At 42.6% G+C, this 12,662-nt stretch overlaps 2 protein-coding genes across 2 annotated transcripts; both read left to right on the forward strand.

Annotated features, from left to right (window-relative positions):
- The first annotated feature begins 387 nt into the window (after positions 1-387).
- LOC108197101 (U-box domain-containing protein 21) lies at positions 388-1,980 on the forward strand. The gene has a single exon (XM_017364609.1). The coding sequence runs from the start codon at positions 494-496 to the stop codon at positions 1,817-1,819; it is 1,326 nt and encodes a 441-aa protein (XP_017220098.1). The 5' UTR covers positions 388-493; the 3' UTR covers positions 1,820-1,980.
- Positions 1,981-3,514: 1,534 nt separating this feature from the next.
- LOC108198520 (uncharacterized) lies at positions 3,515-8,947 on the forward strand. Its single transcript, XM_017366274.2, has one exon. The coding sequence runs from the start codon at positions 3,515-3,517 to the stop codon at positions 8,945-8,947; it is 5,433 nt and encodes a 1,810-aa protein (XP_017221763.1).
- Positions 8,948-12,662: the final 3,715 nt, after the last annotated feature.

The following is a 12,662-nucleotide window of genomic DNA, read 5'->3' on the forward strand; positions in this document are numbered from 1 at the left end:
CACATTTTGCTAAATTATATTTTCTAGATTAAATATATGTCACAAATTATATTTGGTCAATGCAATAATAAATACAATAATAAATAAATGTTTTCTATAAAAGTTAATTATCCTTATTATGTGTGATTTGCTCTGAAGTGGACATGTATTATGAGGAGTAATTTTTTCAAAATTAAAATAGTACTACTATAATGCAACCACTCTCTTCTACCAATTCAACACTTCAATGGTCAACATTCAACCCTCACAACGTTTACATTATTTTCATCTCATTATTCAATGTTCTTCTGCAATGGCGTTCAATTATTTGTGCCGCGTAGGACAATTGAATACGAACACTCCCCCCACACGCGCGCATGCAATATATATATGCCCAAACACTTCTAAAGCTACTCATTCTAATCCATTCAACTCATTCAACCAACAAAAACCAACAAAAACCACAGAAGCCAAAAAGAACTTCTAGTCTCGAATCTTTAACTTATAAGCAAAAATGATTTCTTCGTGGAGAAAGATCCGGGCTTCTCGCCATGCAAACAAGAGAATTGGCCTAGATGATATATCCAACATGGAGGTTTCTATTCCAACTCACTTTCGGTGTCCTATTTCACTTGACTTGATGAAGGATCCGGTGACTTTGTCTAGCGGAATCACGTACGATCGTCAAAGCATCGAGACGTGGATCGAAGCCGGGAACAACACGTGCCCTATTACAAAGCAGGAATTGAGCACGCTTGAGCCTATTCCGAATCACACCATAAGGAAGATGATACAGGATTGGTGCGTGGTGAATAGCTCGTATGGGATTGAGAGAATTCCCACTCCTAGGATCCCCGTGACCTCACGACAAGTCACGGAGATGCTTGCTAGGGTTGTGGCGATGAGTAGAAGCGAGGAGGCCAGCGCGTGTCGAGAAGTGGTGGCTAAAGTCAAGCGGTTGGTAAAAGAAAATGAACGTAACAAGCGGTGTTTTATGGCTAATGGAACAGTAGGTGCTCTGGCATCAGCATTTGAAGCGTTCTCGAAGGTGTCGTTTGATAAAAATGTCGCGGTGCTAGAGGAGATTTTGTCGTGTTTATCGTTGATGACACCTTTAGATGGGGAGGCTAAATCGTATCTTGGATCGAATTCTTCGTTGAGTTCCATGGTGTGGTTTTTGAAGAGAGGACATTTATCTGCTCAGGCTAATTCCGTGTTAGTACTAAAACATGTTTTGTCGACGGATCAGAAGAAAATGGAGCAGTTTTGTAGTATTGAAGGGGCTTTGGAAGCCTTGGTGAAAGTGATCAAAGAGCCGGTCTCTCCCACAACTACAAAAGCCTCTTTGTTGATTGTTTACTACATGGTCTCAATTTCATCTAGCAGGGTTGATGAGAAGATTATAAGGAGATTTATCGACATGGGCTTGATCGAGAGGCTACTAGAGATGCTTGTGGACTGTGACAAGAGCATCTGCGAGAAGGCGCTAGGAGTCCTTGATGGCTTATGTTTGGACAGCCAAGGGAGGGAAAAGGCCTATGCTGATGCGCTAACAATGCCTGTTCTGGTCAAGAAGATCCTCAGAGTTTCTGATTTGGCGACGGAGTTTTCAGTGTCGATTGTTTGGAAGCTAAGCAAGAATGAGACCAGAGAAGATGGAGGTGTCATTGTTGAAGCTCTTCAAGTAGGGGCTTTTCAGAAGTTATTGTTGTTGTTGCAATTTGGTTGTAATGAGAACATTAAGGACAAGGCCACTGAGCTGTTGAAGTTGTTGAATCTGCATAGGGAGAAGTTGGAGTGTATTGATTCAATGGACTTTAAGAATCTCAAACGCCATTGAATCAAAAGCAAGCTTTGTTTCTGCTTTCATAGTCAGATTCATGTAGTTTTTCCCCTTACAAGAATTTATAGGTTTTTTTGTAGGAACTGATTCTTTACCTGTACAAAATCATACACAAATTCTCAGTTATAATGATAACATATCAATCATTCTTTTTAAAAGTATGTTCTGCTTATAAAATTGTGATCACGGGTGGCTTAAGTTAAGCGGTACTCCCACCGTCCTTTTTTAGTTGTCCACTTTTGACTTTCAACGATCAAATTACTTGTTCTTGGCTACAGGATTTGCCATGACTTTTTACTAACATCCATCCGACTATGATAATTTTTTGACTAAGAGTGGATGGAATGAGTAATATATGAAGCCGAAGATAATGAAGCAGAGCCTTTGGTGAAACTCCCAAAAGGCTAGAACAAAAATAAGTCCCGAGTCATACCACTCTAGCTGAAACTAGTTTACACAATAGAAAGAGCTCAGGGAGGTGCGTGGATCCATTACTACAATATTCAAGATTGACAACCTAAGATTCAAAGACTTGTTATTAACTAGGTTCACTCGTAAGTCATTACAAGAAGAATCTAGTTCATCCTACTGTGAGGAAGCATTTTTCTTGAATCTACTCAGATAGTCAGATTATTCTCAAAATCTAGCTAACCCGTCCATCAAACCGAACCAGGTAGTTTGCCAAACTGAACTGAAATCCAAATGATTTTTTTTGATTTTTTCGGTTCGGCTCTCGCAAAATAGAATTATATTTTTATTACCTATTTTGTAAACAACAGCCTGCCTGTGAGCAGTCTGACGACGAATTCATAGAAAATATCATTTAGCAAGATTCCTACAAAAATGTAAAGCAGAATTAGAGTAGCGACATACCACAACAATCCATATAACGATCAGTACAAGAATAACACTGCTGCAAGAAATCCCTCAATAGAAAATTCCGTTGGCAATCGGCAGAATTCGTTGATAACTAAGGATAGCAACTGAAAATTCTGTTGCAAAAGTCCCCACGGGGAATGTTCGCAACGGATGTTGTTTTCCGTTATAAATATAGCTTGGTTCAAACTTTATCCTCTAGTTCAATGTTCTGGTTCGATCTTGCTCACCTAGCCAACTAGTTAAAAAAAATACGATCCTGCAGTCTTAATATCAGCTTTATTTTTGATACTGATTGTTATAATTAGATAAACAGATGTGACATGACGAGTTGGTCGCGACGTGAGACGGGAAGCTAATCTACAGACGTGAACGTTAAAGTACCAATAATACGGCATATCCGGAGCACGCAACGGGCTAGAGAGAAAACAGGGGTCAGGCCCAGGAGGAAAATCAGGAACCACTTCGTAGTTGGTTGATATAGATAAACATCAAAATTAACGTTAGAACGTTAGACGTGGGGAGAAGAAATTTGAATAGAAGTTTTGTACTATAAATAGATAGAGGCTAGGAGTTGGTAGACACACAATACACTTCAAACTCTTGTAACATATTTACATAGTGATTATCTTTCTGGCAGGGTATCAAACCCTCCCGCGGTTTTTACCTCACAAGGGTTTTCCGCGTAACCAAGTTCTTGAGTTTTATTTATTGTTTTCTAGATAATATTCTTTAGCAATTAACCCATAGAATTTCAGCACAAACAATTGGCGCCGTCTGTGGGAAATTTGCTAAAGATTCTACGAGGAACACGTGATGACGAGTAATCAACAACAACATGGCTCCACGGGCCAAGACGACAATCCCACGATACAACAGCTGTTGGAGACAATTCGAAAGATGCAAGATGACATGAGTTCTCAACAAGAGGCCTGGAGGGCTGAAAGGGAAACACTACAGAAAGAACTCACGACGGCCAAATCCAAGTCCAATCCAATGGCTAGGGGAGTGTTAGATAATGTGGCTAGACGCTTGAACATGGACGACGAAGAAGAAGAGGAATATGACGAGGAAATTGAGGTAGAAAACCCAGAAGAGAGGGGTCCTGAGAGCAACAACAATGGTAACGGTGGAGACCCAAATGCTGACAATGGCGGCACTGAAAAGCAAGACAAGAACAAGAAACACGACAAAGGGGGCGACAAGAAGAAAAAGAAAGAGAGCAGATCCAATAAGTCACGTAACCATGACGCGATGCGAAAAGAGTTACAAGCCCTAAAGGAAATGGTTCAACGCATCCCTGGAGTACCCAAACCCCTTGAGAAAGCCGCACCCATGAGCTACGCAGATTCTCCTTTTTGTGACAATATTGCTCTAGTGGAGATGCCAAAACGCTTCGCGGTGCCGGCCATGAAGGCCTATGACGGGACAACTGACCCTCAGGAGCATGTGGCACAGTATAAACAACGGATGTTTACGGTATCTATCACGAAGGAACTAAGGGAACCATGCATGTGCAAAGGCTTCGGCTCGACACTGACCGGACCGGCGCTACAATGGTACGTGGGTCTCCCAAATGGAAGCATTGAGACATTTGCCGATCTAGTTGACGCCTTCAACCTTCAGTTTGCAAGCAGCAGAGTATTTGAGAAAACCACGAGTGATCTCTACAAGATAGTTCAGGGGTTCAGAGAGCCTTTGAGGGATTACTTGACTAGGTTCAATCGTGAGAAAGTGACCATCACGAACTGTGACACTCCCACAGCAATAGAGGCATTCAGGAGAGGACTGGAGAAAGATTCACCTTTGTACGACGAGCTCACCAAATATCCTTGCAAGACCCTAGATGATGTCCAGGCAAAAGCAATGGCACAAGTACGCCTTGAAGAAGACAAAAAGGAACGTGACGACAAGTATTACCGACCAAATCGCAAGGTCATGACCACAAGAGATAGGGACTACAAACCATACACTAGAGACTCCAGGAGCTCAAGAGAGGAAACACGTGTAAACTCAACGCAAGAGTATGCGGATTGGAGGAAAGACCCAAACCTCCCCCCAACCTACGACAACTATGGTTTCACAATTACACCCGCCGCTATGATGAGAGAATTTACAAAATTGGGAGACGCAGTAAAGTGGCCGGTAAAGAGTAATAAGCCTAAGGCAAACCCGGAGTCCAAACTATGGTGTGACTTCCATGGCGATTATGGTCACAAAGCATATGATTGCGTGGCACTGAGAAGGGAAATCCAATATCTTGTGAAAAAAGGGTACCTGACGGAGTTCATGACGGGAAAGTCAGTGGCCAAAACACCAGAGAAATTGCCACCACCACCACCTTACCAAAAGGTCGTGAATTTCATAGCAGGTGGCTCGGAGGTGTGTGGAGCAACTTATTCACAGGCAAAACGCATTGCACGACAAAAGGAGAAACAGGTCAACATGTCAAACGCAAGTAATGAAGACATGACAGAACTCATCTTCAGTTGGAACGACAGGGAACACATACAGGAACCTCAACAAGACGGACTGGTAATTTCACTCCAGATTGGAAATTGTCTCATTAAGAGGGTGATGGTAGACAACGGCAGTGCTGCAAATATAATGACCAGAAACACATTGGAAGAAATGGGGTTGGCAGACAGCAACATGATCAGGCGAACCACGATTCTCGTAGGGTTCAGTGGAGAAACAAAGAAAACATTGGGAGAGATCACACTACCCACCTATGCTCAGGGACTCAACGTGCTAACAAAATTCCTCATAATAGAATGTGAATCCACGTACAACATAATAATGGGCAGGCCATGGATCCACGATCTGAAAGCAGTACCCTCAACGTTCCACCAAGTCATCAAATTTCCCACCCCATGGGGAGTTCAAGAAATCAGAGGAGATCAAGCCACATCAAGAGACTGCTACAAAACTTGCATGAAACAAACTGTGCAACATGAACCTCAACTGACACCACCGCCAGTCATGACAGGACCCGAACAGTTGGCTGAAGTTAGCTTGGGGACAGGAGAGAAGACAGTAATGATAGGGGAAGACCTGTCACCAACATTAGAAGCAAACTTGGTTGAATTCTTGACAACACGCTTGGATGCATTCGCCTGGGAGCATGAGGATATCACCGGAATCAGTGCCGATGTGATCACCCATAAGCTCAACGTTGACCCAAACCACAAGCCTGTACAACAACGCAGAAGGAAATTTGCTACAGAAAGGAATAAAATCATCAATGAGGAAGTGTCACGCCTACTAAAAGCGGGAATGATCAAAGAAGTAGATTATCCCGAATGGCTGGCTAACGTCGTGATAGTCCAGAAGAAGAACGGAAAATGGCGAGTCTGTGTCGATTACACCGACCTGAACAAAGCCTGCCCAAAAGATCCTTTCCCTCTGCCACACATCGACACCATGGTAGACTCAACAGCAGGACATGAATTGTTAACTTTCCTGGATGCCTCCAGTGGCTTTAACCAAATACAAATGGACCCCTCTGATGCCGAGAAGACAGCCTTTGTGACCGAAAGAGGAATTTATTGCTACTTAGCTATGCCGTTCGGCTTGAGAAATGCAAGTGCAACGTTTCAGAGACTTGTCAACAAGATGTTCAAGGATCAAATTGGGAAAACGATGGAGGTTTATATTGACGACATGGTGGTGAAATCACTCAATGCGGATGATCATGTCAGACATCTTGAGGAAGTATTCGACATCCTACGACAGTATAACATGAAACTTAACCCTTCAAAGTGTAACTTTGCCGTTTCATCAGGGAAATTTTTAGGCCACATGGTAACAAGGAGAGGCATAGAAGCAAGTCCGGAGCAAATTAAGGCAATTCACGACCTTACCAGCCCCAACAACATGAAGGACGTCCAAAAGCTGACGGGAAGGGTGGCTGCCCTAAACAGGTTCATATCACGATCTTCTGACAGGTGCAAGCTATTCTACAATGTGCTACGCAAAAATAAGGGCTTCAACTGGACAGAAGAACATGAAGCAGCCCTCTCAGAACTGAAGCGGTACCTGTCATCACCGCCACTCTTGGCAAAACCAGCGCCTGGTGAAGATCTTTACGTCTATCTCTCTGTCACAAGCCACGCAGTCAGCAGTGTCCTAGTGAAGGAGCTTGACGGAACACAATCACCAGTATACTACGTAAGCAGGAGCCTGGTCGAAACTGAAACCAGGTACACACCCCTTGAAAAGCTGGTTCTTGCACTCACAGTAACGTCCACAAAACTACGACATTATTTTGAGACTCATAAAATACATGTCTTGACAAACTTTCCTTTAAGGACGGTCTTGAGCAAACCAGAGTTGACAGGACGAATGGCGAAGTGGGCAATTCAACTCAGCACCTACGACATAGTATATGAAGCAAGAACAGCCATTAAGTCTCAGGCTCTCGCAGATTTTGTGGCTGATTTCAGCCCAAACCAGATGACTCAGGCAGAAGAGGAATTTCGACGTGTCACAGCGTGTCCAGACTCACAAACCTGGACATTATACACTGACGGAGCCTCCAACGTGAACGGGACAGGACTTGGAATGGTGCTGAAATCGCCACAAGGGGACAAAATGGCATATTCAATATGCTGTGACTTCAAGGCAACAAACAATGAGGCCGAGTACGAGGCACTGATCATGGGCTTAACAACAGCAATAGACATGAAGGTCAAAAACATTGATACATATTGTGACTCCCTTTTGATTGTTAATCACATTAATGGTTCCTATGAGGCAAAAGATCAAAAAATGCTTACATATCTTGACATAGTAAAAAATCTGCAACTATCATTTGACACCTTCAACATTCAACAGGTGCCAAGAGAGCACAACACACAGGCTGATGCGCTAGCAGGATTGGGAGCTGTGCTAAAAAACACTGGTATAACATCTATCCCCATAATACACATCATGAAGCCCGCAAATATTAGACTACAAGAACGACTTGTCTTATGCACTGACGCTATTCAAACAGATGACGGAACAGGAGATTGGAGGCAAGCTTTCATAAACTACTTGCAAAACGGAACACTGCCACCCAGTCCAAACGATGCAAGGGTCCTCCGAATGAAAGCCTCACGCTTCACTCTGATCGATAACATCCTGTTTAAGAAGTCAGCAACAGGATTGCTACAAAGATGTCTCGATGAGAATGAAGCTTACATGACTCTACGTGACCTCCATGAAGGCGAGTGCGGAAACCACACCGGTGGGAGAAGTCTGTCCAATAAAACACTACGAATGGGGTATTACTGGCCCACATTGAGACAAGACGCTATCACCTTTGTGCAGAAATGTGACGCCTGCCAACGACATGCACCTGTAATCCACCAACCCTCAGAACCCCTTCATGTGACAACACCGTCATGGCCATTCATGAAATGGGGTATGGACATTGTCGGTAAGATGCCTCCAGCACCGGGTCAGAAAGTCTACATGCTAGCTATGACGGATTACTTTTCAAAATGGATTGAGGCGGAAGCGTTCAAGCAAGTGACATCCAAAGAAGTGATTGCCTTTATCAAGAAGAACATATTGTGCAAATTTGGCGTCCCCTCTGAGATTGTTTGTGACAATGGTTCTCAGTTCATAAGTGACAAGACGGAATCCTTCTGCAGAAAGTACAATATCAGCCTGATAAAATCCACTCCAAGGTACCCCCAAGCCAATGGGCAAGCCGAATCAAGCAACAAAATAGTCATCAACAATCTGAAGAAGAGATTAACAACTCACAAAGGTAAGTGGGCGGAAGAACTACCATGGGTCCTGTGGTCAGACAGGACGACACCCAAGACATCAACCGGACAGACGCCGTTCAGCCTGGTTTACGGAACAGAGGCAGTGCTCCCTACAGAAGTCCTAACCCCTACTGCAAGATACGGGCTACTTACCACCACGACAAATCAAGCTGAAATGGCTCATGACATTGACACGGTGGACGAACTGAGAGAGATGGCCAAACTAAGGATGGCCTTCTATCAACAGAGAGTCGCCAGAAGCTACAACAAGCACGTTCATATACGACTATTTCGAGAAGGTGACATGGTCCTGCGAAAAACCTTCCAGAATACATTGGACCCAACAGCTGGAAAGTTTGCAGATACCTGGGAAGGACCATATTTCATAGATGCGGTGGTTGGCAAAGGTGCCTATCGATTGTCAACTTTAGACGGCAAACAGATTCCAAGGACATGGAACGCACTTCACTTGAAGCTTTATCATGTGTAACTTCATTGATTTCATTTGTTTTCGCTATTCATTCAAATAAGTCGTTAGGACAAACTAGCAGTATTAGTAGTCCGTAAGAATTTGAATTTCCTGCTTATGTGAACGTGTCAGCTTCAATAAATCTATGTGATGGCTATTTGTCTTATAATTGTTTTCTCAATTACATGAATATTTGCCTTATGATTGTTTTCTCAATTACATGAATATTTGCCTTATGATTGTTTTCTCAATTACATGAATATTTGCCTTATGATTGTCTTCTCAATTACATGATTAACCTGTTGTAACTGACATGTATCCGGTAGATTAGTTCTCATGCATCTTTAGAACATAATGAATCACATGACACCTACGGATTCACAATCAACACATATACTGACAAAATGCATGCACTAACAAATACCAACAACGAAATGCTGACAACTAACGATGACAAAATTAAATTGATTCACGAACAGAAAACAAAATACGCAATATCATGACAATAACAATCCACGACGATAATAACACAAGCAACTACGTGACAAAAGTCACAATATCAAAAGAACAAGCCAAATCCACAAACATAAGTCTTAGACAAAAACAACATAAAATAAAATCCATAAGAAAGCAAGGCATTGCCCAACATCTTCACTCGGCCTTGTCCCCATCATCTTCACCCACAGACGGGACATCTGACTTGTCCCCAGAATCAACTTCAAGAGTGTTCCCCTCATCTTCAACGACGCCCTTCGAAGCGCGATCGCCCTCTGTAGCTGTCTTCTCGACAAGATCCTCTTCCTGTGGTGTGAACAACGGAAAAGCACTTTGCGGATAAGCTTCATTGTAAATGCGAATAGCCTCATTGAGATCCCAGGCTGCATGCTCGCCCCGAAAGTACTCCTGCATAACCTCCACCCTGGTACGCATGGCTTGCTGCGTAACTGCCTCCTGAGACTTGGTCAAAAATTCACCCTCCATGACTTTAACCTTTTGGACAAAGTCCTTTAACTCCTGCTGAATCTCCTTCCCAGCCTTCAAGTTGACGGCAGCAGCCTCTTGTGCCGCCTTCAGCTTCGACGCACACGCACCGTGAGCACTTTCTAGAGCCGACAACTTTGACAATCTGCACTTGTAGGACTCGCGAGCCATTAAGGAAGCCTGCAACATCTGTCAAAACGCGAGAAGCATGAGTACCATTCAACAAAGGAAACATAGGAAAATATACGTAAAGAAGATAGAACTTACATGAAAGGCATGACCGGCGATCTCATCAACAACGGAATCAGGGCTCTTGGAAGAAGAAGCACCCACATATTGAGGAAGCAAGAGATCGGACAACATGTGGGAAAACTCAGAAGGCTTGGCATTAGGATCATATCTCTCAAAGATCGCAGGAACAACAGATTTAGACTTGCCAATGACGACACGACTAGTAGAAGATTTCTGCCTTTTGTAATCAGGACTGGTATCAGGGGCTAATGACAAAGGACTCTTGGGAAACCCACCTTCCAAGGCCTTATCCTCACGACTCCTCTTGACAAAGAGCTCTTTGCTAGAGCCTTCAAAGGGCTTTAGTGTAGGAGTCTTGAACTCTACAACGGAACAAAAGGGCTCAAGGAGAATCAACAATACGACAAAAAGGCACGTAAAAAGGAAAAGATACGTCAGCAACGAGAACAGTCTACAGATACCTTTAGCAAAAAGTCTATCAGAATTGATCTCAAGGCCTTGCTCTGTTCCAGGACCCACCAACGAATCAGAGGACAGACTTTGAACGGAATCTGAAGTCCTGACCGTAGAAGCCGCGGACCTACTCCTTGTCCTCTGCGCGACGGTCTTGGCTGGAACGGAATCTGACTGGTCGTCATCACCAGGGGAGGCCTTCCTCAAGCGCTTTGCAAACTCTTCAACATCAACCATACTGAAATTTTTGATGGGTCGACCCAGGCAGTTGGGCCAAAGCCTATCCCCAAGGGGAAGTTGCAAAATCATTTCCACAGTCTCCTTGGCGGCCACATTATCATCATCAAACTCAAAGTCCGGATCTGCACAGAGAGAAACTATAAGGCATTGACTAGTATGTAAAGCATGAAATAAAACAAGAAAGTACAAAACACTACCAGTGGAAGTCCAACGGTCGGGGAAGTATGAACCCGCTTCTCCTAACGAGGATTTCTCGACAAAACAAAAACTTTCCTTCCATTGTCTGTCATTTACACCTTCAGCATTCAAGATCAAGGGCTCATCGCCTCTTTTGTTAGTGAAACCGAATCGACACCCGTAGAATTTCTTGGTGCCATAGCAACACTTTACCACATCCATGTTGATCCCCAACTTGTGTTTCTTCTCGATGGCCTCAAGACACGCAAGGATCCTCCAAGCAAAAGGCATGAGTTGCCCAGGAGAGATACCCATGCAAGTTATCACCTCTTTTATGACAGGAGAAAAGGGGAATGGAATGGTAATATCAAAGGGATAATAGTAAAGAGTGACCCAGCCTTCTCTGTACCAATCGGCTCGTTCATCAGAACTAGGCTTGACGACGACGACATCTTTGCCCAACGATACCTTGGTTTTAGTCAGTATCGATTTAGTAATGGAACTCACATTATTGTCGCTTGGAAATAGAAGCTTGGTAGCTGCCCAAAGGGATTCAGACATGGTGTTTCGCGGAGTACTGGTTTGGGAGGTTTTTTTCGCCATGAGAGAAGAGTGATTTGAATGTGAACAGTTACAAGAAGAAGTGTGTAGAAGGGGAGAAATATGCGGGGAAGTGTATGTATGGGAAAATGTAATGATGGATAAACGAGGAGACGTTTGGACTGCACTATACTCGAGGCGTGGAATCTATCTAAAAGATTTGATTTGATTTTGATTTTTGCCATATATAATCGTAAAGATATCTGACAAAAATCAAAGGGCTAATGTTATAATTAGATAAACATATGTGACATGACGAGTTGGTCGCGACGTGAGACGGGAAGCTAATCTACAGACGTGAACGTTAAAGTACCAATAATACGGCATATCCGGAGCACGCAACGGGCTAGAGAGAAAACAGGGGTCAGGCCCAGGAGGAAAATCAGGAACCACTTCGTAGTTGGTTGATATAGATAAACATCAAAATTAACGTTAGAACGTTAGACGTGGGGAGAAGAAATTTGAATAGAAGTTTTGTACTATAAATAGATAGAGGCTAGGAGTTGGTAGACACACAATACACTTCAAACTCTTGTAACATATTTACATAGTGATTATCTTTCTGGCAGGGTATCAAACCCTCCCGCGGTTTTTACCTCACAAGGGTTTTCCGCGTAACCAAGTTCTTGAGTTTTATTTACTGTTTTCTAGATAATATTCTTTAGCAATTAACCCATAGAATTTCAGCACAAACACTGATAATATATGCTTTTTCTCAAACACGAATACGGGTATTTTGGGACGGATGTCGAATTTTTTTCATGACCCTCCCGTATTGTATTGATGACGATTTTAAAACAATTTTTTTACGACTTAGCTCAAATTATATATATAAAATATTTGTACAATTATATAAAATTTGTATAAATATATTATTTAATGCATATACACACGCTACAAAACTAATAGAATAAAATTTTAATTATATATAATTATATGTTATATAATTTAAATATCATGTATGCATTTAATTTTAGATTCGAGTATTAAGAATTTAAATATGGATAATATCATTTTATTTCGAATAAAAATA

This window comes from Daucus carota, chromosome 8 (genome assembly GCF_001625215.2).
Source record: "Daucus carota subsp. sativus chromosome 8, DH1 v3.0, whole genome shotgun sequence".
NCBI classification, from domain to species: Eukaryota; Viridiplantae; Streptophyta; class Magnoliopsida; order Apiales; family Apiaceae; genus Daucus; species Daucus carota.

Excerpts from the sequence above, each read along its gene's own strand:
- LOC108198520 (XM_017366274.2), top strand. The coding sequence starts at position 3,515 with ATGACGAGTAATCAACAACAACATGGCTCCACGGGCCAAGACGACAAT.
- LOC108197101 (XM_017364609.1), top strand. The coding sequence starts at position 494 with ATGATTTCTTCGTGGAGAAAGATCCGGGCTTCTCGCCATGCAAACAAG.